We start from the raw sequence: 27,095 nt of genomic DNA, 5'->3' as shown, positions 1-27,095 counted from the left end.
TTCTGTGCTCTGCCTGAATCATCTATCCCTCTCTCTCACCCCTGGAAACCACTGATCTTTTTACTGTCTCCATAGTTTTGTCTTTGCCAGAATGTTATAGTTGGAATCCTACAGTGTAGCCTTTCAGACTGGCTTCTTTCACTTCATAATATGCATTTAAGATCCCTCCATGTCTTTTCATGGTTTAATTGCTTCTTTTTAGCTCCAAACACTATTCTGTGTGTTCCATACCACACTTCGTTTATCCTTTCACCTACTGCCTGATGTCAAGTTTTGGCAATTTTGAATAAAGCTGCAATGAAGATCCATGTGCAGGTTTTTGTGAGGACATACTTTCTGAGCTCTTCTGGATAAATACCAGGGAGCACAATTGTTGGATCAGATGGAAAAGGAGATTTAGTTTTGTAAGAAACTGCCAAATAGCTTCCAGAGTGGCTGGTTTTGTGCTGGTCTCAGCCTGTCGATAACCAGTGCTGTGGTCAGATCAACCCATGGTTCTTATCGTTCCTGCAAGTTGCCCTTGGACAACAGCTATCAGGAAACTTAAAAGAAATAAAGGTTTACCACTTATAGAACCTGTTAATTACATAGCACGTCTGGGGCCACCTAATGAGGTTGAGGGGAGAGGGGAGAGAGGAGGACACGGGCCTGGGGTACTGCTTTTACTAGGGTCCAGGTGGGGACCCAAGGCTTCATAGGCTCACTCTTTACTGGTGAATTTAAAACATAAGAGCAGGGATTTAAAGCAGTGGAAGAGGAAGAGCAAAAATAAAACAAAAACAAGTAGCCAAGATGATGAGTTGTTGAGATCAACCAAGCTCTCTAAAACAAAGGAACCACAGGTGGGAGGCAGCCCACCTCTTTATCCAGTGGTGTGGCTGAAGAGGCATTTCTTTGAGATAGCAGTCTTTGAAATGGGTGCCTCTTTCAACAGGTTGGTTGCTAGTTCACCAAAGACTCAATCAGGCATTTACATTACAAAAAAAAAAAAAAAAAAAAAAAAACCTTTCAGGGTCCCCACTACAGGGCTATACCAGTTTGCATTCCCACCAGCAAGGAATGAGAGTTCCAGCCCACTGCATCTGATGTTGTCAGGACAAGATCCTGGCTCTTGTAGTAAGTGTGTACTGGTATTTAAACTTTGCTTTAGTTTGCAATTCTCTAATGACACAGGATGTGTACCATCTTTTCATACACTCGTTTGCCATGTGTGTATCTTCTTCAGTAAGGTGTCTGTTCAGACCTTTTGCCCATTTTTTAATTGGGTTGCTCATTTTCTCATTGTTGAGTTTTTAGAGTTTTTTGTATATTTGTATGCTTGTCTTCATCGGACGCACCCTTTGCAAATGTTTCCCAGTCTGGCTTATCTTTCATGGAACAGAAGTTTTTCATTTTAGTGAAGTTCAGCTTACCACTGATTTCTCACGTGGACTCTGCTTTTGCTGTCGAATATAAAAAATGACCACCAAACTCGGGGCACCTAGATTTTCACCTATGCTTATCTTCTAGGGAGAGTTATAGGTTAGCATATGTAGGTCTGTGATCTGTCTGGAGTTAATTTTTGTTAGTTTTTATTTAAAAATATAAATCATATCAAGTCACTTCCATTATGACCTCTACTTCTCTGTAGGCTTACCTTACCATTACCGTGGTAGACTTACCTTTAGCTCATTACCCTGAGCTGCAGTTTCTACCTGACCACTGTCCACAGCTCCAGGTCACCGTGGTGTAGTTCTCTCCCCTCTGCTGCCAGAGCCTTCATTCTCTCGGTGGACTCCCAGAATTTGTTCACAGCCTACACCGAAGCGGGACTATATAATCCAGAACCACAAATAAGACTGAGTAGTAATCAAACAAATAAATATTATAGAGGAGAGTGAATGGAAGGAATTCCAGAGTAGTTACCTTAAACAACCTCCTTCACATACAGCATTTAGTAAGCCTTGCTGACCCAAGAACCGAAATAAAAGCTTCAATTCGATGTTTAAAAAAAAAAAATATCCTGAGGTAGAACACTCTAGAACCTGTAATCACTTTAGGTAAGAGTGAGGAATCGTTCTCACTGTGGTATAATACATGACAAATTGAACTTTTAAAACTTGTTCTGTGTTACAAAATGGCAAATCTTCCCCAGTAACTGAATCACATTTGAGCCAATAATTATTCAAAATATTTCAACATTCAATATTCAAAACCTTACTTTTTCCCAGAATTGTATCTTTTTTCCTAATTTCCAGGAATATGGATCTCTCTTATTATCAGTTCTGTTTACCACCTCATTCTTAAATCTCCATTCATTTGTCATCGAGGACATGGTTTTACCCAATTTCACTTCAGGTACTGGGACTAAATTAAAGAAAGTGGTTTTCCATGATTGTCTCTTCACGCTGCTCTTCACTGAAGAGTCCTTAAGTCTCCCTTGTTATCCTGAGAACAGTGTGCCTTCTGCCACAACTAATAATGGCATTTTGCCATGACAGGAACTGAAAGGTACTTAGATTCTTTTAAGTAAAATCAGTGATGAAACCAAAATTTCAGCTCTGCTTTGCAACTCATTAAGACACTGACATGAACACTATGGCAGTAATATTTCTCAATAATGTGATCCTTTTGCTACTTCAGGAATGGATTCCAAGGCATTAAATTTTACTTTTTAATAAGTAATGTTGCAGTACTGTCACAGCATAGCTGAATTCTGTTGAATAAATATACCTTTGGATCGCTCAAAATAAGTTATGATTCTTTTCCAGGCCAGTGTAAATATTACTTCATTATTATACCTTAAATTGAATGATATTGTGAACTTCGTATTATACCTGGCCCGCAGTACATATTTGAACATTCTTTATTGAGTGCTTACTCGGTAGTGATTATGTTATTCATATCTTACTGGGAAGCTGTGTTTAGTAGTGCAGAGAACCAACTTAGGCATCACATTTTGCGTGGATCTGGTGCCAGCTCGTGGTCAAGTTATATATGCCTTAAAAGGATGACTGCCTTTTTAAAATAACCAAAGACCACATGCTCTTATAGGGATCAAATTTGCTCAAATACTAAAAATACATATATTTATCTGCCATGTTGGTGAGAACCCAGAGGATGGCCATAATAAGGGATGTATGAAATGTTCTGTTGCGTAATGCCCATGCCAACTTCTCTCCAGTCCTGTGCTCCCACACGGTGCTCATTCACGTTTTAGTATCCTCATTATATTAGAAGATTACACATCCGTCCTTGTATTTCACCATTTATCACAAAGTCTGACAATTAGATGCAGAAATGACTATTTTTCAATAAATAATAAATGGTCTCTTCTTCTCCAGCTCATGGTAGGACGTGCCTTCCCTTTCCTCTATATCACATCCTCATTATCCGCCCCCCTTAACATAAAGAAGATCTCTGTGGTCTGTCTTGGCACACTCGGCTCTTGAAGAATCAGTAAGAGCTTAAAGAATTTCAGTGCTTCACCTTCCTAGTGGACTGAGGCTTACAGGTGGAAGGTTGCACAGAAATAGAATCTAAAAGGAAATGAAGACACTTTAATATTGCTTTAATATTTTCAAAACTTTGCTACTTTGCTACATCTAGATCAATGATTGTGAATCCTGGCTGCATATCAGAATCACTGGGGGTCTTTTAAAAAATACTCAGGCCATAACCAGCCATAGAAAAATCAAATTGGAATATCAGATCGTCATCAGTCTGATGCTGGGGTATCTAAAGTGAGAGGCTCCGTGTCAGTAAATACAGTCCACCCATGCGGGTGCTCTTCCTCCCATACAGCCAAGCAGACCATGGTGCTAAACCAGCTATTTCCATCTAGATACGCAACCAAATTTGTCATTTATTTAAGATTTTAGTGCAGAGTGTGTGTGTGTGTATTTCTGTTTGTGGTATATATAGTTCATATGCAACATACATAAGGAGAAAAATCAAGAGAAAAGGCTTTCCTTGCCTGCTTCCTCATCCTGTACACTATTATAGCGGAGTGTTGTCCCAGTGGCCGTGCTGTCAGGACGGTGTGACTTAAGAAAATGCCCCATGTGCTCATTATAACAGAGTCAGTCCCCTTGCCTGCCAGTGAGTGTAGAGAACAGCTTATTTCTGGAATCACACCAGCGCTGCCTTTTTACCCCTCCCCATCCCACAACATCCCAAGGATGGAGAAATCTTTTTCCATATTCACAGTTCCTCTGGAGTCACTTTCAAGTGTATCTGACGTTTTCATGATCTTGCCGTCTGTGGGGGAAATAGAGAAACTGAGCAGAGCTGTACAACATAATACCTTTGACTAGTACCAGAGATCCCTATATCCGGTACCAGGACTTGAAAGCTGGCAAAACAGTCTCTATATAACCACTTCCTTCCGGTCACTTCTAGAGACTAAGTGATATCTGAGGACCTTTCTAGATAGAAGGTCTCCTATATTCTTGACACTCCTTTCTTCTTTTTCCTGATTTATCATCTCTCTCCCCTCCCTCTCCCTCCTCCCTGCTGTTTCTCCTCCCCTCCTCACCCCCTACCTATCCTTGCTCTCTTCTTCCTCCTTCCCCCTCCTCCTCCAAATACAAAGGAAGCTTTACTGCTCTCTCTTTCTGTGCAACAGAACAATAAATCCGGAAAAATGATCCTCTTGAGGTCGTCAGAGAACCAGTCGCAGGCTGCCCACACTCCCATTCTATTATTAGTAATTATTATTAATACTGTTGTTAATTATTATTAACTGTTAACTAATTATAATATTGTTATTAACTATTATTATTAATATTAATCTATATTACTAATATGTCTAGTACCTTGATTTCACGAATCGTTGTAAAAAAAAAAAAATTCATTCTGGGATTTGAGCTGGGTCAACAGATGGTAGTTTCCCAACTTGGGAAGCAAACAGCCTTTCATTAACAGTGTCACCTCACATAGAGGGGGCATCTGAGCAGGGCTGTGTGTGGGTACCAGCTGGGCTATCATCCACTTAATCTTCAGATACCTTTGCTCTGAGTCTGTTGGCTTAGCAACTACTAATGTCAACACCCACTGTCACGGGCGAAGCCCATGCATTTCTTTTCCCTATTTTTCTGGATGTTATTCGAGAATGTTATCTGAAGTCCTTTTTATGCAAGGAGTGAGAGTATAATAAATTTTTTTACTGGGTCTGCTGAAAGACTTACCAGGGACATGGACAGCAAGTCATTAATGCATGGATCAAAAACCTCACTCTCAAAGATTCCTTTGTCTCTCTGTTTTTCCATTTCCAGCCTGGATGTGTAAATACCACTGAAGTGGACATCAAGAAGTCATCCAGAATGAGAAACCCACACAAAACACGGAAGGTAATACTTACGTCTGCTGTGCTGATCTTGGTGTGGGTTGTACTGTTTGGAGGACATCAGTCATGAAAACCTTTTGCCCACTTCATGGAGTATCTCTAGCATCTTCCTTGCTTTTCCTTGTTCCTTGGCTAGAAGAAAATCTTGGAACTCAAGCCCTGGTCTTTTGCCCGTCCCTTCATGGTTCTCCAGCACATGCAGGTCGCTGTGATGAGGGCAAAGATGCTGAGGGCACATCTTCTCCCCGTTGGAGGGAAGGACCATCAGCGGAGAAAGGCTTTTCTTTCAGAGCCCAGAGGGTAAGGAAACGCAGACGGAGATTATCTGAGAAAAAGTGATATGGATGAGAGAAGGGTATTTTTAGAGAAAATTATGAGCAGAGAAGGGCCATGATAAAGACATGTAACTATAGGGTTTGTATGAGGATCCTCTTTTAACACTGGAATTTTGTAACACAACCATAATTGTTGAATGTCCATTTGGTGTGTGTTATGTGAGAGGACACATAACAAACAAACAAAAAGCTATCCTAAATTCAATTCAGTGATATTTTAAATACTCTCTTGAAAATACATAGCAGTAGTAACTCCATATTTTTTAAAGTAACACATACACACAGAAAGCATTTTTATTCATTCCATGAAAAATAAGAATTTCTGGGCTGAGGACGCAGAGCAGAGTTGGTACCACTGGATTAAAGCATTCCACAAAGCTCAAGACCTTCCTTTTTGTGGCTTTTTCCTTATATAGCGTCAGGGTTTTCCAGTAGGCACTAAACATTTTTTTTGTGGTCTTATTTCTTGTTGTCTTTTTCCTTGCATCCCTAGAAATATAAACATCAGGTTCAGAGGCCCCCATATGATCCAAGTAACTTTGCTTTCTTTTAAGTCCGTTTACCTTGATGTCAGGATAAAGAAGCCACAGGAAAAGTGCCACCAAACCCACTCAGGCGCGGCGCTCCAAAGCTTTTCCCCCAGGAGCTCTCCGAGAGGAAGAGGCAAAGCCAGACAAAACCAGGTGTGTCGGCCCCACTCTCCTGTGACTGGCCGCACGCGGTTCCTTCCGTCCTCTGTGCACAGCATGGCCTCAGCGCACTGGGGACTGGTTTTGTGCTGAGGAACAGCATTCAGAGCTGTAACCTTCTCTCCAAAAAGCACCTTCAGCCCCCCAAACTGCTTCCGAATTTTGAAGAATTACTTCTCATAATACCTTACTTTGTGTCAAGCTTTCCCAACAGACACCAAGTAAGATGGGCTCTGACTCGGAAGAGAAAGCATATGGATGACAGATAGGACTTAAAGATAATCAAGCCGTCATTTCCACTGTGTTCCTAATGGTACACGGTACGGACGTCTTACCGGGGCTACACACGGCATCGTGCTTTTTGAGAACTTGAAAAGCTTTAATTGGCAATGGTGGGCTCACACCCATCAGCCCTCACTTAATGATGGGAAACCATCAGGCCTAGCAAGGTGGAATTCTGCTGAGATGGAATCGCTGGGCTCTGTCTCAGTTGTGGTCCGACTTCCTGTGAATCGATAATGGTAGAACTGCAGGCCCAGAAAAAAAACAAAAATCCTGAAGAATGCTACAGCAAGTAGCGTGCCTTCCCTTGTCTCCAACAATTGGAGGATGCTGATTTTTTTTTTGTTTTTTTTTACTTTTGGGTATATATATAGTTTCTCAGAGTCAGAAGTGTTGAATTTGCTAGCATCTTCTCAAATCATGTTATTTTACGTAGAAGGTCATGGGACTCTCAGCCCCGTACTGGCTGGTCTTGTAGAATTAGGACCATTGCTCCGTTAACTCCTACTTGCTTAATAACTGGAATGACCCATCCCATCAGAGGTGACAAGGCTCTACGTTATGCCAAGTGTGTACTGGCTCTCAGATACTCGATGGGAAGGGGACAGGCATGACCGTGCTCCCACAGCTCATGGTCTCAAGGGAGTGGGCACACTGAACAAGCAGGCAAATGTCTCTACACCTGTAACCCTGCCATTGTGTTAAGTGGCATCTGTTAGTCCGCTCAAGTGACCGGGACGAAGTGCCACAACCTTGGTGGCTTACATAGCGGGATTTATTCACTCACAGTTCTGGAGACTAGAAGTCCCGGATCAAGTTGGGTTTTTGGTGAGAGCTCTCTTCCTGGCTGTGGACAGCTGCCTTCTTGCAGCCTGTGTCCTCACATGGCAGAGACAGCTCTGGTGTCTGTCCCTCTTGTAAGGACACCAGCTCCATAGGATTAGGGTCCTACCCGATGACCTCCTTTAACCTTGACTACCTCCTTATAGACTCCATCTCCATATATAGTCACAGTGGAGATTAGGATTCCAACATGAGTTTCAGGGGGATGCAACTCAGCCCGTAACATGTTATCAAGGGAATTCGAATGATTTGGGACTCTAAGTCACCACACCATTTTATTACCAAAAAGTACATGGCAGACAAAAAACTGTCCCGCCATCCCCTGAAGTCTCCACAGCTCTGTTCTTGTGCAGTGGGCAGTTCTGTGGGATTGCAAGCCTTAGACAGAAATGGCAGAGGCCAGCCTGTCTCCTTGAAAACCGTCTTTGCCCTCCACAGCGAATCAGACTGTCCTTTGCTCATTCTCCTAGTGGTGTGACCACTCTCTGTCTTAAACTTCTGCTGATAAGGAGGTGGAACTCCTGGATCGTCTTTCATTTTTGCCAGCTGTGCTCACCTTAGCAAGAGAGCCGCTGTTCGTTTCTTTGGCAGTCAGCTGTAATATTTCTCGTGATTATATATCATCCCAAGAATAAGGGACCCAGGAACTCCCTAAGGCAATAATCCATCATATGTACCTAAAGAAAACCAGGGATTGGAATGCTGTATTTAATTGTTGAATTTCAAATATGTTTATCAAATGTGAAGAGAAGGCTTAGAAGTACATCTGATTTGAGATATTTTTAAGTATTTAGGATCTGTCAGTTTTTAAAATCTGTCTTTACTAAAATACAAGAAGGAGGCGGAATGTATTTCCTTACGTCTCTATGAAGGAATGATAATGTAGCATCGCCAGAAAGAAATCAGCCTAATCTAGGCAAAATGTTAAGGGCCGCTGTGTGCCGGATTTCCTTCAGTCTCTTTCTAAAACTTTAATTATAATAGGTGAGGCAGGCGGTGTGTCAGTCGGGGTTCCCCAGAGGGGGCAGGAGGGAAAGACAGAGACAGAGAGAGGGAGAGAGAGATTTATTTGAAGAAATTGTCTCATGCAGTTGTAGAGGTTTGCCAAGCCCAAACCTGAAGAGGTCGGCCAGGCTAGGGTCCCAGGGAAGCATTGCCGTCCGCTGACAAAATTCCCTCTGGCCTGGAGGGAGTCTTTGTGTTGTGTCCAGGCTTTCACCTGACTGAACGAGGCCTACCCACTTTATGGAGGGTCATTGGCTGTATTCAGAGTCTGCCGATTTACATTTTAATCTCATGCAAAAATATCCTCAAAGAAATATCCCAGATAACGTTGGAGGCAATATCTGAGCACTGCGGCCCAGCCAGCTTGACACATAAAATTGACTGTCACAGGATGGACCCTTCTATAGGACAATAGTGAGAGGGGCCCTAGGACAACACAAAACCTGAGGAAAATGAGAAAAGCATTTGTATGTACATGACTAACCCCACACGCTGGATTGCTTCCTATAACTTCAGGACCCATATTTCAAAACAAAAGTAAGCTGTTTCTTGCCTCATGACTTTTCTTTTTTCTGTCACTTTCATTTAGACATTAAGACACTTCATATTTTAGGTAATATTTTAGGTAATAGCTAATGGGCACATTCTGGAGGAACAGGTAGGAAATTCATGACTAAATGTCTGGTTTTTCTGCTTTTAATGCAGTGGCTATTTATACATAAAACTGTTTATACATAAAAAATTGGCATTTCCTCACTTGTATATGCATAATGTGGAAGTTTAATTTTAACAGAAGAAATGACTTGTGCCTTAGAGTAACACAGAAGGGTTTTAAGTAAGAAGTACAGTCAAATAGCAGGCAACATTCTGCTCAAAATAGCAAAACTCAGAGAATATTCTAAACCCTTGGGAGGTGGCAGGACAGTTAGCGCCGGAAGTCACAGACGCAGGGACTCCTCAGGGTTCTCTCCCTCTCCTGGGCCTCCTTCTCTCTGTGCACTGGCTTCCTCCACATAGCAGCAGATGTGGTCACAATCTGTTCTCTGGTCGAGCTGAGCAATCCAGAAGGAAGAGAAAAATATCCCCTCCCTCCACCACCAGTTGGAAAGGTCCCAGAGATTTCTCTCCACAAAGATAGGCTTAAAAGCTTCCTGTGTACTCTTTACTTTCTGGTTTAAAGTACCCCACCCCGCCCCGCCCGCCAAAGATAAAAGTAGGAGAGCATTTTCTTAGACTTCCTCTAAGATGTGAAGGGAAATGACATATGAACAGGTTTTGAAGAAAGTCACATCTGTTTCACTTTATGAATAACTTACCCAGTTCATGTGGATGGTACCCTATGTGAGAAAAACGGGGTCAGGCACCCTGAACTTAAATAAACGGACATACTCATTACATCAAAGCATCTTGATTGTTAATTAGCTTTGCTAACAGCTCAAAATGGATGCTAATTGGTTAATTTTATTTTCCCCATTGAGAGAATGGCATGTCCCTTCCCCTCCCATCCTACCTGTTGCTGACTCTACTCCGCCCACTCTAGGTCAATATTTTAATATATTTCCTTTTTCTTTAAAAAAAGAAATCAAAACCTTTTACATTTCAGTGATCCTCAGAACTTGTCTGCCAAGATAAGATCGATTTCCTTCCCTCCTCTGTCCGTAAAATAAGCCATGTACATAAAACTTCATTATTCATGGCCATTTTCACTGTGGCCAGGAATCAAAGTTAAAAGCTATCACTGGCCCCCAGAAAATGAAAGGCACCGTGACTGATGAGAGAGAGAACTCCTGATGTTTACCTGCCTGAAACAGAAAATGCCAGAGTAACCTCAGAGCCCTTAGCAAGGCTGCAGGAGGGCTGCTTTCAACACCGCCTCCCAGGGATTCGGTTCTTACCTCCAACTCCCTGAGCCGATGCGCGAGGCATGCATACCGAAACCATCAGAGAAATGTGGAGACAGAAGATAGCTTCTAGATCAGTTTACGTCTATGACACCATAAAGTGCAGTATTTTTCTGGCAGTCTTTTTAATTATTTTTAATCTTAACCAAATATTTACTTTTAAAACAGTCTGCGCTCTTACCTTATAAGCATTTTTTGCTTGAGTGTAGATTCTTATTAAGAACTTTAATTAAACGAAGATAAACAAGAATGCAGCATTCAAGCCTTAGAGTCGTTTTGTTTTCTTTATCAAAAATTAATGTAATACCACTGAAAATGTCCACATGGATTGTCTACGATTATTGAATAATTGGTGTTCTTTCACTTGCCTAATTAAAAAAAAAAATCAACCTCAACAGTTACTCCAGAGTTCAAAGTTCAGATATGAATATCAGTAGTTCACATAGGCCTTTTCTGTTTCTTTGGTGGAAATTAAGTCTCCTGTACTTCAAGCCCTCTGCTCCTATTATGCTCTATTATTATCTTCTTTTATAACTCTTACCACAGTTTTAGTAGTGTGTTTGTTTGTGTGATTATTTGTGTAACATGTTTCCCCTCCACTAAGTTGTGAGTTCCAATGAAGGAGAAAACATATCTGTCTTTGTTTACTTCTATATTCCTAATGCTCAGCATTATATCCAATATATACTAGGTGTTCAATAGAGGTTGAATGAATAAATGAAAGAAAAAAAATTGAAGCCATTCAGCTCAGTCCTATGAATAATTAATTCACAGCGTATGTGCTGCTCGTTGGGCTGAAATTGTTGCCCAGTGATAGAACCTGAGTTCTCAGAGGTTCTCAGAGGCTAGGTCAAGAGAGGGCAGATTGAAAGACTTACCAAAGATAGTCTACAATGGTGGATTCAGGTAAGGTAAAGCCAAGCCAACATCTACTGAAGAAAGCCTAAGAGCCAAGTAATGGGGAGCTCCAAGAGGGAAATCAAGTCCATCCAGAGGGTCCAGGTAGAAAGCTAACAGGTGAACGTTAAGAAAAGATAGAGTCTGAGTGAAAACGGGTCCAGAACAAAACACATGTGAACTTAGAGATACTGGTGAGGTTGGTGAGCCTGAAAACCTGCCTGGTTGAACACGCGGATCTACCCTCTTCTGATTTCAAGAGTTTCTTCCAAACCTATCTGGTACCTTTAATTTTGTGGCCTCATGAAATTTTATTATGGCCTTATCTTTCATCCTCCTGTCCCAAGAAACAGTGCCCCGTAGCTCATATTAATAGTAATTCTTTGATATTAAAGAAAAAGTTATTTGGCTTCTCCCTTGAGTTGACATGTGACATTGAAGTTTTTTTTTTTTTTTGGTCTCTTTAAGTCTCTGGATCTTTATTAGTACTTACTAAGAATAGGTCTTTTTTTTTTAAGATTTTATTTATTAGAGAGAGGGAGAGAGAGATGATCAGGGGGAGGGGCAGAGGGAGAAGCAGACTCCCCACTGAGCAGGGAGCCTGACCCAGGGCTCTGGGCTCAGTTCCAGGACCTGGGATCATGACCTGAGCCAAAGGCAGATGCTTACCCACCTGAGCCACCCAGGCACCCCCATACTAGGTCTTTCTCAAAAAAGAATATTCCTAAGCAGTAGGTTTGACCTTTTGACAAGATGCAAAAGAAGCCCTGGGGCATCAAGAATTCCAAAGTGAAGGGGCGCCTGGGTGGCTCAGTGGGTTAAAGCCTCTGCCTTCAGCTCGGGTCATGATCTCAGGGTCCTGGGATCGAGCCCCACATCGGGCTCTCTGCTCAGCGGGGAGCCTGCTTCCTCCTCTCTCTGCCTGCCTCTCTGCCTACTTGTGATCTCTGTCTGTCAAATAAATAAAGAAAATCTTTAAAAAAAAAAAAAGAAAGAAAGAAAGAAAAAGAAAAAGAATTCCAAAGTGAAAACTTTGGGATCACTGATGTTTGCAAAAGGCACCCAGTGGCACTGAATGGCAAGGCCAGAGTGGAGAGGTTGACAACCCCATGCTGAGCTGGGAAAGTTGGAGCGCTCTGGGGTGTCTCTGATCACGCCCGCAGAGACTAACTCAGCAATGGAATGGTTAACCTAGTCTCTCTCCTCAGTATTCCGTTCTGTAAAACTCAACTTATTTTCATTTTCTTTTGGCTTATTAAATTTTTATTCTATATCCACCCCTATTTTATTCTGAAATCAATACTTACTAAATGTTATATAGTGTCGTTGTTCCCCCGACTTCATACCCAGTCCACCCCCAGATCTTATTATCAGCCTTACCACATTCTTTCCATATGATCAATTATTCTGTCAGAGTTAATAATCTAACCACATATTTTTTCAAAGAGCTGTGCTCCTACTTTATATTCATATGATATTTATGATAGCTGTGCCTTTGAATTTTAATAAGAAGCTTCATCAAATATGCAGCAAAGCTGTGACTTACCTTGTTGAATATATGACACAAAAATTACCTTTTAGAAAGTCTGCGACTATAAATCGTACTTTATCCTCACGTATTTCTTTTTTACTTTAATACAGTCTGTCTATGGTTTACAAAATGACATCAGAAGTCACAGCCCTACCCACACCCCCACACCAGAAACTAAACCTCCAACAGAAGATGAGCTACAGCAACAGGTGGGTCAACCTATAAAACGCCCTGCAGTGAAGATGGCATGGTCAGTGTCAATGGCAGGGGTTTGTAAGAGGTTATCTGTATGGTTGGTTGCTTCACAGAGAAGGTTTGCAGTTAAAAGGTAGTGAAATCACTTAATTTGAAGATACGTAGTTGCCTGGAAATGTATCAACATATGGAGATGCTTTCCAAATCTCTTCACTCTTTAATTCCCTGAGTCCTGTGTCCTCTAACCAGTTTTTTAAAAGGACATGCAGTGATCTTTAGTTGTCTCTGTTTCAAGAGTTATTTTGTGCTCTGGAACTCTTCTGGAAGGATGAGAAGGCAAGAACCTGGTGATGCTGAGTCACGTGTTCTATGTATCCGGTCATGTGACATGATCTTTACCGAGTGTTTTTTCTTGTTCTTCCGGTACTGCTCTCCATAAGCTTCTCAAAGTTCTCCCTCATTAACACTGGTGTACAGTTAGGATATACATCATGTCTTGTTTCACTGATTGATCAATAGTTTTGGTTCCAAGTAATATTTCAAAGCAAACACCAGTGTCTCTTATATCAAATAATAGTGAAATCTCTTTCACTTGGTCATGGGGCTTTTTCCCCCTTTTGATTCTTTGCCCCTAACATTTTACTGTGATACGGTTTATCAATAGTGTAACAATACTTTTTCTAGTATATTTATAATCGCCACAAATGTAGTAATTTAGAGAGTTTCAAAGTTTCCCGTATGTGATTAGGTCCATGTGTTTGTCCTGAAGTGCTGATAAAATTATTCCCAAAACACACATCATCGATGATTTCTTGGTCTAGTACGAGGAAGTAGGATTTACTTTGAAATTGTAGTACAAATAACAAATGTGTTTATTTTCTGAATTAAACATGGGGGGATGATTCTGATTTGGTTATTCAATATGAATAAATGTTTACAATCTCTAGAACATTTTTCAAATAAATTTACATTTTGTTAAAGCATGCAGAAAGTTCAGATTCATTGCTGTTCTAAAGTGATGCTGGCTATGTTTTTATTCAAACACTTTAATTTTCAGAGCTGTCTCATTTGATTTTTCAGATTTTGAAATTTACTTAGAATAAATACTTAGAATTGCCCAGTCTATCAGAATTTAGAGTTGAAAATTATGAGAATGTCACTACTTATTTAACTACTTCCTTAACTCTTTTCAGATTAAATATTGGCAAATACAGTTAGATAGACATCGGTTAAAAATGTCAAAAGTTGCTGATAGGTGAGTATTTCAAGATGCCCCTATAAATAAAAAAAATTTCATGTGACAGATGAGCTAAAAATGGAATCCTGTAGGAAATGTTATTTTGTTTTTCCGTTTTGCACATAGAAAATTTCCAAAGCCCTCTTCTGTCATAGTTTAAATGACAGAATGATCATTACAATCTTCAATCTGTAGCGATCCAATCCTGCGTAGCCAGAATCAGATACAGAAGATAATTCCAAGGAGTTGAATTTTTCACTCCTGCTGAGAGAAATGAAGCTTTCAATTTATCAAGTTACTTTTTGGCAACTTAGAACCTCTCTGTAAATTCATCTTAACGTTCACACTTTTCAATGACTACATGACTTCAGAATTTGAATTAAACACAGATTTTCAGTATTTTCCTTTTCTTCATTTAAATTTGTTATTAATGGCACACGTGTTCTTTACTTTGGAGCATTGCCAAATCCTACCTCTCCAACATCCTTCCTCTCCTCTCCATCTTTTTCTTATTTCTTTTCTTAAATACAGATTTTTTTTTTAAAAAGTTAGTGATTTCCCCTTTACCTAATTCCTATAAATACTTTTGACAACAATTGCCTTTTAACCCGTTCTCCAAGTTGGCTAAAATCAGTTCAGCTGTGGGTGGAGTGGTTGACCAAAGGTTGGAACTGGCTTTTAGCACAGCTTTTCACACGCCGACGCCTTCCATTTTGCTTCATTTGAATGGAGGGATGTTGCCTCACTTGGATCAGGCACGGGTAGATGTGGACCCTTAGCCACGTTTGCCTTCCAAGATGCACCATAAGCTGATGCATGTAAGTTACTGAAACGTAAAAATTGCTGTTAGATTTTACTCTATAAACAAGTAATTCCTCAGCCAGACCTTCCTATATTGTGTTCCATATTTTGGGGCTGGGTATAAGCTCAGCCAGAAAAACTAAAGAAGATGAAAATGTTTTTTTCTCTCTAGTCTGTTAAGTTACACAGAACAATACTTAGAATATGACCCATTTCTTGTGCCACCTGACCCTTCGAACCCATGGCTGTCTGATGATACTACTTTCTGGGAACTCGAAGCAAGGTATGTGACATTTTCTCCTCTCTTCAAAGATTTCACAGTTATTTCAGGGTTTGGTTGAAATAGGAAGAATTCTGTAGCTGATAATTTAAGTTCAGTTTTACTCTGTGTCTCTATTTGCCCATGATATAAAGTTCTCGTTCAAGGTAATAGTTTTTGAACCTTAGATACTTGCATTTGTGTCCAGATTTGTGTTTCCGGAGGACGGGCACAAAGTGAGAAGGACAGGAGTTTCAGAATAGACTAGTCAGAGTTGAGATCTTTGGTTCTTGAAATTTAGTGCATTGTTTTTAGCTTCTCTGAAAATCCACAGGGCCACAAAGGCCCCATATTCAAGCAGAATGAATGCTGAATCCAGACTCAGTTAAGCCCGTACAAGTATGCCCTTATACACTTTTTAAAACAAAACACCACAAACACTCTAAGAGAATCTGACAAGAGACTGACTTCTTAAGCAAACCAAAGCACGATCTAAGACTTCCTGATTTCTTTCCTGAGAGCGGAAGACTCGAGTCACTGATCTTGACAGAGTCATGAGAACAGTGTCCCTCACGTTACAGAGTAAGGATTTTGTACTTAGTTGTATTGTACTAAACTGTATTTATGGACCTTTTCTTTCTTTTACCTCCATTCAGTGTTCTTAAATGTTTGACAAGTGCAGACTCTTCATGCATAAATTCTAGACTTTAAAGATGAGGGATCTGGGTTCCAGAATGTTGTGACTCAGCTAGGATTAGGTCACACGTTTCATCAACAGCAGACTCATTACCAGAATTGAGGCCTCTTGGTTCCCAATGCATTTTCCCCCAGTCCAGCCTACCACCTCGAGACTGCTTTTTTTTTTTTTTTAAGATTTTATTTATTTATTTGACAGACAGAGATCACAAGTAGGCAGAGAAAGAGGGGAGGAAGCAGGCTCCCTACCGAGCAGAGAGCCCGATGCGGGGCTTGATCCCAGGACCCCGGGATCATGACCTGAGCCGAAGGCAGAGGCTTTAACCCACTGAGCCACCCAGGCGCCCCTCAAGACTGCTTTATATAGTGGCTAAGAAATGAGCTTTGAGGTCAGAATGTGTAGAATATTGCCCCTTCTTGCCTGTCAGACACGGGCAAGTCATAACTCTCTTTGTACCTTGATTTCTTCATCTACACAGTGAGAGCATAACAGTGCTTGTCTCAGAAAGTTGCAAAAAAAAAATCTAAAAGAGAGAATCTCTTAGCACCCAATGCTTAGTAAACATTAGACACCACTGTTAATCCCTAACATATACTTCAACATGACTTCATGCAACACCATCAGTCACAGATTTTTTTTTCTGAAAGATATGTTAAAGATGGGAACTTCCCCGGGGTATATATGATTCTGAGGGGAAATGTGATCACAAAATACAGAATTGGCGATGAATACATTTGGCTCTGTTTTACCTCCTACAGCAAAGAACCAAGCCAGCAGAGGGTAAAGCGATGGGGTTTTGGCATGGACGAAGCATTGAAAGACCCCGTTGGGAGAGAACAGTTCCTTAAATTTCTAGAGTCAGAATTCAGCTCAGAAAATTTAAGGTAAGACACATTGTTTGTATCTTATTCTCTGTCAGAGAGAAATATGTCTGGTTCTTTTGCACAAAATAGACCAGTTAGTCTCTTACCAACGTGTTGATGATATGAACCCACGGAATTGCTGCCTCCTGATGGAGGGAAAATGCTAACAACGGCGGAAGCCTGTCCAGCGTTATCAGTCCCTTACAAGGTTTATTTTTACACTACCTCTTGATCTTTTAAGTATATAACTTGATGCATTTGAAATGGAGTTTTTAAAGAAGTGTAATCCTTGGACTAATGTTTGACAAAACGAGGAATGGACAATAACATTTATGCAGCTATATCATCCTTATTCATCGGTATTGATCTTCTTCGCATATTGCTTCCTAAGTAAGGTCTAGGAAAAGAGATCCGGGTGTCTATTAAATTAAAAATAACTTGGAACAAAACTATGGGCCAGTCCATCCACTTTGCATGTTTAAATTCAGCCTCAGGGCGGTTGGTATCCACACCACACTGAGCTTTAGTAGAAAAGGGGTGTGCGTCCCACCCATCTGCTGTGAACATCATCCTTACATATTTTTTTGAAATTTTTCTAACTTGAGAGGCACCTGGAAATTGAATTTTTCAATGAGACACTGCTGTGGATTTTAGTGGCCCTGCTTACAATCATTGAAGTGAGTGACAACTTTCCACTACATAAAAATGTTTGTCCGTGAACTCTTTCATTCATTATTCTTTTGCAACATGATATCCTAATTGACTTTCCCAGGACTTAGGCAGTCCTGTGAAATTCATTTACAGAAAGGTCCCAGCATTCATTTATTTTCATTGGAACACTACGGCCCCAGGCATTGTCACATTCTTTTCAGATGACTGAACGGATCCCAATACCAAACCATTCAGAAATAATGGAGAACTTTGACAGATGGTCTGTGGTTTAAGCAAGATGACCACAGTCGGAACCTAGAGGAATGTGGTTATATATGCGTGCCTGTCGTGAGTCGCTGGGATGCAGTTTCCGATTCTTTCAAGTTTATCGGAACCCTTTCTGACAGGGTTTTTACGAGATCTACAATTGCTAAGGATTCTTTTTTACACTGAGGCCACGTCTTCAATTATTCAGTGTAAGAATGCATTAAAAAATAGAGCAGAGAAAGAATATCTTTTTAGCCTTTCAGAAGATGGGGAGGTGGAATTTCCTCTAATTCTCTAAGTTTTTAAATAAGGCTGACATCCTTGGGGTCACAATGAGGAAATAAACAAGGAATGAGCCTCACCAGGATCACCTAAGCAAATAAAAATGGTCCTAGTGGTGGATACAGAGAAGAAAAGAGATCACAACACAAGTTGGTGGTTATTTAGATTGGAGAAGCATAGAGGGATAGTCAACCCAGAGCTGGAGGTCAGCAAAGGCATCCCAGGGAAAATGGCTTTAGGCTGTGACCTGGATGTCTAGAGATAACCAGCCCCAAATTCCCCCCTCCCCACCCACTGAAAGGAAGAGGGAAGAAGTTTGGGCAAAGGAACGAGTATGTGCAAACTCCGTTTCAAGGATGATTGACTAACTGCTGATTCTGCGTTCAAGCCTTGACCATTTCTTATCTCAATAATCCTATGCCATGCTAGTTGTCCCGCTAAGTCATTTCATACAGGAAATACGACATATTTTCCATGCGCGTCATATTCTAATCATACCCCCTACCGCTGTAAGTGTGCCATATTTTGTGTTTGCTATTTCTGATCATCACACATCTAATCATCACAACAAAAATGAAGTGTAAACATTCTTGCCCCATTTCCAGATAAGCAACATATGTCAGGGGGAAGCTAATCGGCTTGTCCGAGTCAGATGGGCTAATAATTGGCATCCTCGGCTTTCTGTAAACCAGTACAGGCTACGTTCCATTGCTCCCCAACTCTGAGCCCCATTTCTTCCACTTAGGCATCTGGTGTGACAGATTAAGAGAAACAGAACAGTTCGGTTCGCTGGCAGGGCTAATCGAGCCTAAAGTCTCAGTGCATCCTATCGGGCAGCTGCCTGTAAGCACCTGCTGTTTACACAGTGTAGACACTCAGATGAGCACTTTCTCCAAGTACTAAGACAGAAAAAAAAGTCAAGAAATACTGCTTATGGATGCCTACTTCTTCCTCAGATACCACCTCTGCTGCCCATTGGTGTGATTTTGCTCATTCCTTTTTCAGGCAGAGCACACAGCATAGCATAAGTACTAAGTAAACAGTAATGTGAGTTTTGTTGTGGGATGTCTAAAAATCTGTCAGGCACTCGAAAGTGCCTTTTACATAATTTGTCTTATTTAATCTCATGGAACCCTAATGAGATAAACATTATCATCCCATTTTACTGATGAAGAACTCAAGACTCTAAGACATTAAGACACTTACTTCCTCAGATTCCAGTTAGCGTGTATTGGGGGGTGGGAGCTTACCAGAGCTTTTCCATTCTGCTACCTTATTATCGCACCTGCAGGGAGGCTGAGGATAAGGCAAGGAAGGTCTTTGGGAGACGTCTGAGGGAGTGGTGATGAGCATGTGGTCTGCCGTGAATTACCCAAGGGGCAGACCCCAGCCCTGAAACTCATCTCAGTTACGATGCTCATAGTGGGCAGCCTTCAACAACGGACTTAATCTCCATATTCTCCATTGCCTTTTCTTGAAAATGGGGAAACCAACAGCACAGACCCTGGAGTTGTAGGGACTACATGAGTTAGTAGAGCTGAACCACTTAGAACAGTGCCTGCACTTACATATTAGAGTAGATGTTGTGATTAATATCTCCTCAACCCTGTATTAAATGTTCTGTCCTTTCCTAGGACTCCCTTCTCCAGGCCAGTGCTTGCCCAGCAGAAGGTTCTTTGCTCTACACTCCCACACTGTCATTTGCTCTGTCCCTTGAGAGCCCTTCCTGGGCTTCCTCGTATTAGGCCGCCATTTAAATGGTGTATCTTTTTCTCTAGTGGTTCTGTTCTTTGAGGACAGAAAAATTCTTTGGATCAAGGTGCTCAAAGCATGCTGGAATGAACCTGAATGAGCATTGATGACCTCACTTATGCTCCCTCAGATGGCACATGGCATTCCTATTAAATTTCACAGTGTCCAAATCTCCTGTTTTTGGAGGAAATGAATGGTCTTGAGCCTTCCCTTCTGAAAGCAGTGATGATAATTTCCTGTGTAAGGCACTGTCTAAATCTACTGTTACATACATGTGATAAATAACAGTAAATCCACCGTTACATACATGTACAGGAGAATGATCTCAAGAAACTGGAAACTCACTAGATTGGGTAATATTTGCTATTCTAACTCTAGTTCAACTGTTCTATTGCTTATTTCTGACTTTTCATTAGTGCCCAAGTTAAAACTTAATGATATGAAAGTTCTGCTGGTCATGTACCTCTTAAGACTCTATAGCTTGTCGCGACCTCCGTCTTTGTGGCCATCTGCCCATTTCATACATGACTACATCTGCCATGAGAGCGACAATGGTCCGTATTGAGGATAACATAGACCTAGTAGTTCCTTTTTCACGTAACAAATTATAATGATACACGTATTCATCTTTTCAACATTATTTCTACTTCTAACCAAAACATGTAACACAGCAAAATTTAAAGAAGTGAAACCCATTAATACAATGTGGCCCTTTATTATTAGGCTTTGCTGTTTGCTCTTATCAATCAAAACATGCTCTGGTGTTCTTTCCTTAGAGTATGTATATCCTGTGCAGCAGTAGATAAAACGTATTTATATATTTGGAAGAAAGTCAGTATATATTTGTTTTATCAGAGCTTCTGAATTGCTGTAAGGCCTCTGCAAATTTAAAACTTTCAAACAGTGACATGTGATGGTTGCTTCTGCCATTCCATAACGCTCTGAATTAAATAGCCCAAAATCAGTTGCTCGCCCCGATTTCTCCATCTAGGGCCTTTTCTGATCTTGTGTCCAGTCCTCTCTTAATTCCAGTAAAGCTTCACTGTAATTCCCTTGCCAGGTAGAGCAGAAAATCCTCTCCATACTAACCCTCATTGCTCAAATGGACAAAAGATTCAAAGACGACAGCATAATCCCCTCCTTTAGCCCCCAAGCAGATGCTCCATGTCCCTCACTCTAATTCCCTGCCACCTCCTCTCCCTTTCCAACAAACGGTTCTTTGGCAGCGCAGTTTTGCTCTGCTAAAAATTAAAGTGTAAAGAATCAGGGCTCTGGGAGATCTGCTTTCAACAAAAAACACTTAAGAGAGATTGTTTTCCGTGTTTCCTTTGGAAAACTTCGATACATTTGACGGCGACTCATGGAAAGAAGGGCCGCCTCTTGGAAGCCCGCAGGAAGACGGGGCCCGTTCCTGCACGGTCGTGCGTGGTCTGACCGGTCAGGGCGACGAGGACCTGCAGCTTGTGCGGCGTCACAGGGAATGTCTGGTGTCTCGTTTTGCACAGATTCTGGCTGGCAGTGGAGGACCTGAAGAAAAGGCCTATTCGAGAAGTCCCTTCCCGAGTGCAGGAAATATGGCAAGAATTTCTGGCTCCCGGAGCCCCCAGCGCCATTAACCTGGATTCTAAGAGCTACGACAAAACCACACAGAATGTGAAGGAGCCCGGGCGGTACACGTTCGAGGACGCTCAGGTCGGTAGCGCGTGGGCCTCACAGTGAGTCACGAACGTGCTTCGGGGACGTCGGCACCGCAGTGACCTCGGCTTTATTTGCGTTTGAGCGGCAGCGAGGCTCAGCGCTGTCAATTTCGGTAACTGTGCGTGAGATGACCCCAGTGGACTTAAAACAGAGACACATTAAAATAGTTTCTAGAACCCGGGGATGTCTTACCAATTTGAACATTTTTACATGAAAATTTCTTGAAGGGGAATGGTTGACCGATTTGAACACTTTCACTTCATTTTCCACTTTGTCACCCAGTATGTGAGAAAACACTTTTCTCAGGATGGCCCCACCTCAGGAGAACATATTTGAAATCTTCAGGTGCCTTCCAATGTGGAGATTCTAAGATTCTGACACTCCTAAGTTATTCATTATTATGGCTAGTCAGAACCAAACTAAAGCAGCTTAAATTAACGTCACACCCACGCCATTTTTGTCTTTGATGATGCAACGAAATAATAGATTGAGGCATGGATGAATTTTCCAAGTTTACTTTTTAATCTGTGACCAAAAAAAAGGAAATTTTATATTAAGATACTCATTTCCTAAGACAAGTTTATATTAAGATACTAATTTTCTTAGTGTTTTTTTTTTTTTTCAAACTGGACATAAGCGCCTCTTTGGACACAATCTGAATTTCCACTTTCTCCAAAAAAATTATGCTCAAGAGAAAAATGAACTTGAAATGAGAGGATATTATTTTCCTAATGATGTGCTGAAATTGGCATTTAAGTCGGAACACATATACTTCTTAATTTCTTAAGACTCTTCCAGAGATGAATAGTTCTAGAAAGCATCTTATTTTTCAGATAACCACATTACAGAAATAAAATACAGAAGATGGAGTAAGACTCATATACACACGCCCTTCCTTACTTGCATTCTCAGTGGAAATTACATTTCTCCTGGCTTTGGTTTAAAGAAACGAACCATCATATAGAAAAACTACCACAGGCTGAAACAGCTAACCAGATACCCACTCTGTCTGGCTCTGCCATGGCCTTCTAGGTGGAAGTAATTACAGAGACACGAGAGAGCAGGATGGAAATTCTAGCCGTGTTGCTTGCTTCTCGCCGATTTATCTTTCTTTCGGTTCAAGACAAAATTTCAAGCATTTTTCTAGAGCCAACCATGTGTAAAATGTTTGGAATGACCTTCCTAAAGTCTACAGAGGAATATTTGTTATCTGTGGCATTAAAAATATTCTTAATAGGTCTCCAATAAATTAAAAAAGCATAACATTCTATAGAAAATATAGAAGCCCACCTGACACTGGGCTTCTTTTTCGGTTCAGTTCAGATATTTAACCCCAGTTTTTGCTGGGTTTTTAACCTCATCTTCAAAAATGCTCAGTAATAGAGATTCCTGGCATTATTTAAGAAAAGATGCGCTTTTTTGGTGAGGATTAAATTACCTGAAGTGTGCCTGGCATATATTCGAGTAGATCTGAGCACTTACTATCCAAACCCCTTCTTTGCCAGAGACCATCCCGTTAATCCTTACAACACCCTTATTTACAGATTAGAAAACGAAGACTCAGAAAGATGAATAAACTGGCCTGCATTTCTATGTTTGGAACTGGCAGGTCTTCAACACAGTAAGATCTGAATCCCACAATGCTGGACTCCAAAGTCCGATATCCCCCCACTTTTCTAACCACCAATTCTGACAGGGTCCCTAATGTACCAGCCTCATGGAGAGGAGCCTTGAGCTAGATACTGAGTGAGAGTAACTCCAAAGTATGCAGGTGTGTTGAGACCAGGGGAACAGTCATTTTTAAGATACATATTCTCTGCAAACAAAGAGATTCTGGGACATCCAGGATACTCTCACTGGCATCTCCCGAGACTAAAAAGAGGAGTACTGATGCTCCGCGGTGTCGCAGGGGGCCAGAGCGGAATCGCCCGACATTGGGCCCGTAGTGAAATGGATGAATACATTTTTTTCTTGATTTCTTTGTTTATCAGTATTCATTATCAAGCTAGAACACAGCAGACTGATTAGGATTAAATGTTTACCTAATCTGTCACTAAAGGAGCTTTTTTTAAAAAGCATACAAATTGGGAGATCGAGCAAGTCACTATCCCAAAATTTATTCTCAGACTTGTGCTCTGCCCCAGAGTGGATGTGGGTGACAATTTTCCGTATAATTTGCACCGAAGAGATGATTCATCTGGGCAGTCTGCGTCCTCCAAGTACATGTAGATGCCAGAGGTATCGATGATGACCACTCGATCTTGACTTCGTATCATTCACTTTTGGCCTGAAATAATTTTAAGAGATAGCAGATTCATAGTCTCGAATGACCTATATAAATCAGCCACTTGATCTGAAATCACTTCATGACACTCCATTAACTGAATTCCATTTCTCTCAAGGACTGGATGTGACTTGCCTCCTTGTAGCTCTCAAACCAGTTCAAATATTGATCCATGAATAAAATAATAAATCTGAAGACTTAGATGTCCTATCAACACAAAGTATTCTCACCAACATTGTCAATTTTAGCTGCTTCCAGAATTGTTTTTGGACCATATTGTATATTCTTATCACAGTATCTGATTGCCCCTGAGAACTACTAAAGAAGCAATTCAACCACTCTTTCTTTTTAGGAGCACATTTACAAATTGATGAAAAGTGATTCATATCCACGTTTTATAAGATCCAGTGCCTACCAAGAGCTTCTACAGGCAAAGAAAAAGGTATTGGTTCTTTGTGACCTTTTTCGATCTGGTTCTCAGTTGTAATTGTGTGGAGTAGTTCCTTCTGCTGAGCCCAGGGTATTGGACAAATGGTAAGTGAACACACTCTAAGACCTTCCCCAAACCTTTGCATTTTATAAGGGCCATTTAAGGTGTTTTTTTGTTGATTGCTTATTTTGTTTTGTTTCTGCAAATGTTCATGCTTTACGTTTTTTAGAAGTTTCCATGTTTCATGTTAGTCTTCTGTATGTCTAGTTTAAGGAAATAAAAATTCCATTAATGGAAAGGAAAGAACAACATCATTAGGTCAAAAACTTGAGGGTTTTCTCTTTCCAGTAAGCTCGTGTGTTCTTGGCCACATACCCCATGACTAAATGTAGACTCCTATTTTTCAGATTTTAATTATTTATTTGTCAGAGAGAGAGAGAGTGAGCAAGCACACAGGTGTACAAGCAGGCAGAGGCAGAGAAGCAGGCTCCCTGCCAAGCAAGGAGCCCGATGCAAGACTCAAATCCCAGGAGCCTGGGATCATGACCTGAGCCGAAGGCAGCGGCTTAACCCACTGAGCCACCTAGGCATCCCTAGACTCATATTTTTCAATGATAGTTGTCAGAATGTAGTAATGTTTGCTCCAGAATATTTTAATTTGTTATTTATCCTGGGTTACTTAGTATCCCTGGGATAAATTTTACATACCTAAGAAGGTAGCCAAGCACATTTTGGAAGAGCTGCAACAGACCTCATTATTCAGTTAATGTTTATAACCAGCATAAACAATAAAGCAGGGTATGGAAAATCTGAATATAAAAATCACTATTTTTTAATGTTAAAATAGTCCATAACTTCTTGAAATTTTGAGATTGAATTGTAATTTTGTGTGATTTATGACTGTTATCTGGGCTAACGGGAGTCTTCAAAGTCCATGGCCTTCACAGCTAGAAGCAGATACACTGTCTTTGCAGGAGTCCAGTACGGCTGCCACCAGCCACATGGGGTTGTTAACATTTTAAGTTTAGTTACAAGTACATAAAATTCTAGCCATATTTCAAGTGCTCCATGCCCCAGATTAAGGCTTCTGAATACTGGACAACATAGAATGAAGTTCCCATCTTTTTTTTTTTTTTTTAAGATTTTATTTATTTGACAGAAATCACACGTAGGCAGAGAGGCAGGCAGAGAGAGGAGGAGGCAGGCTCCCCACCGAGCAGAGAGCCCGATGCGGGGCTCGATCCCAGGACCCTGAATTATGACCTGAGCCGAAGGCAGAGGCTTTAACCCACTGAGCACCCAGGCGCCCCAAAGTTCCCATCTTTTCAGAAAGTTCTGTTGGACAGCAGTGCTCTGCAGAATTCACGTAATCAACAGAAATCTAGTCCTGACAGCAAACTAGGAGGGAATTTGGAGAATATTCCACTAGATTTTCAAGTATGTAGGTTTACTCATGTCAGTGTAAAAGCTTCACGTATCTACTTCATTTAGTGTCACTTGACTTTGCTTGAAACCGTACCATTTTGCTTGGACAGGAAGCGCTTTGGTGTTAAAAGTACGAACAAAAACAGAACCTGTGACCTGCGTCTAGGGTCCTTCCTTGGCAGCTCTCCTACCTTCCTGGTCCCTCGATTTAGAACATGGATTTGCTGTTGCCTCATTTCATCATCCTTTTTCTGCTCTGTTTTCTTTGCTTTCTTATTTATGTTCCCTATTTCCCTCTGCCCCATCCCCCCACTCATGTAAGTCGGCACACTCAATGGATCGCAGAACATCTTTTGAGAAATTTGCACAGAATGTGGTAAGTTTTATCTTTTTGAGGAATTGCAAATCATTGTCCAATTCAGAAAGTTTCCCAATTTCTAACCCTGCATCTTTTGATGTAACAAGTGAAGTATTGTCTTTATTCAGATTCAGAACTTTGTGCTTCCTGCTTATCCTTCTGTCCCAGCTCCTTCTAGAGTAAAGCTGTCATCCATGAAAAAAACCACATGTATCAAACTGAGGTTTGGAAAGAAGTGCATATTATGACATATAAAATGAAGAAATTGTTATTTTTTTTGTATTTTTATTCCATGTATCCCTTTCTTAAAGATAGTGCATGCATTTCTACATGCTCTCTTAGCCCTTCCTAAAGCTTAGAAGGTAAAGAACAATGAGGGTTCTGTGCTTTCTACTTCTGCAGGGAGAAAATGACCTAATGAGTTGGTATAAATGGTGGTGGGTGACAAGATATACCTCACCAAAGACCCACCAGCATGCTTTATGTTTCAGGAAGGTGTTGAAAACTGTTGCCTAAATCATCCAGGAAACCAGTAGTTTTCCTACCACTGTTCTCTTAGTACCTTGCCATGTGTTTTGGTGATATTTTGGTGATATATTTGTTTGTGGGACTTTTTTGTGTGTGTGTGTTGTGCCAGTGCCTTTGGAACTTTCTGACATGTGTAAGCTCAAACTAAAGCCTTCAACACATTTATTTTTATAGGGCAGAAACATCCCCATTTTCCCATGCCATAAAAACTGTACACCAACACTGAGGGCCAGCACTAACCTGTTATGAAAAGAGGTAGAAAACTCTTGGTTTATACTCAAGTTTGTCTGCATTGTCTGTTGAGTTGTGTGGTTAGCTCCATGCTGCTGTGCGTGTGTGTGTTGTGGCTTTTGCTGTGATGGCCAGTTAAGTGGAGTTATGTGTGTTGAAATGTAAGCAAATTGGGTTCAACAAAGATGCTGTTTTTGTTCTTAGTTTCCTTCAAGGACCTCTGTGGTGGGGAATGTTAATCAGTTCTATTTATGAATTGCTGGTTGGGACTGGGCACAGGGTATTTGAAAGACTTTACAAAGCAGTGTATACTTTGAACATTCAATGT

At 40.9% G+C, this 27,095-nt stretch overlaps 1 protein-coding gene across 1 annotated transcript in view; it reads left to right on the top strand.

Moving 5' to 3' along the window:
• LOC111150746 (regulator of G protein signaling 7) overlaps positions 1-26,785 on the top strand; it is a 511,256-nt gene extending 484,471 nt beyond the window's left edge. Inside the window, exons 10-18 of the mRNA XM_022508325.1 lie at positions 5,256-5,330; positions 12,920-13,018; positions 14,198-14,259; positions 15,215-15,325; positions 16,757-16,882; positions 21,319-21,505; positions 24,148-24,237; positions 25,973-26,026; positions 26,711-26,785. Coding sequence (XP_022364033.1) covers positions 5,256-5,330; positions 12,920-13,018; positions 14,198-14,259; positions 15,215-15,325; positions 16,757-16,882; positions 21,319-21,505; positions 24,148-24,237; positions 25,973-26,026; positions 26,711-26,785 — 879 coding nt within the window. The remainder of the gene's footprint in view (positions 1-5,255; positions 5,331-12,919; positions 13,019-14,197; positions 14,260-15,214; positions 15,326-16,756; positions 16,883-21,318; positions 21,506-24,147; positions 24,238-25,972; positions 26,027-26,710) is intronic.
• The last annotated feature ends 310 nt before the right edge of the window (positions 26,786-27,095 follow it).

Source organism: Enhydra lutris, unplaced genomic scaffold (assembly GCF_002288905.1).
Source record: "Enhydra lutris kenyoni isolate GAN:26980312 unplaced genomic scaffold, ASM228890v2 scaffoldscaffold24, whole genome shotgun sequence".
NCBI classification, from domain to species: Eukaryota; Metazoa; Chordata; class Mammalia; order Carnivora; family Mustelidae; genus Enhydra; species Enhydra lutris.
This window is presented reverse-complemented; position numbering and strand designations above follow the sequence as displayed.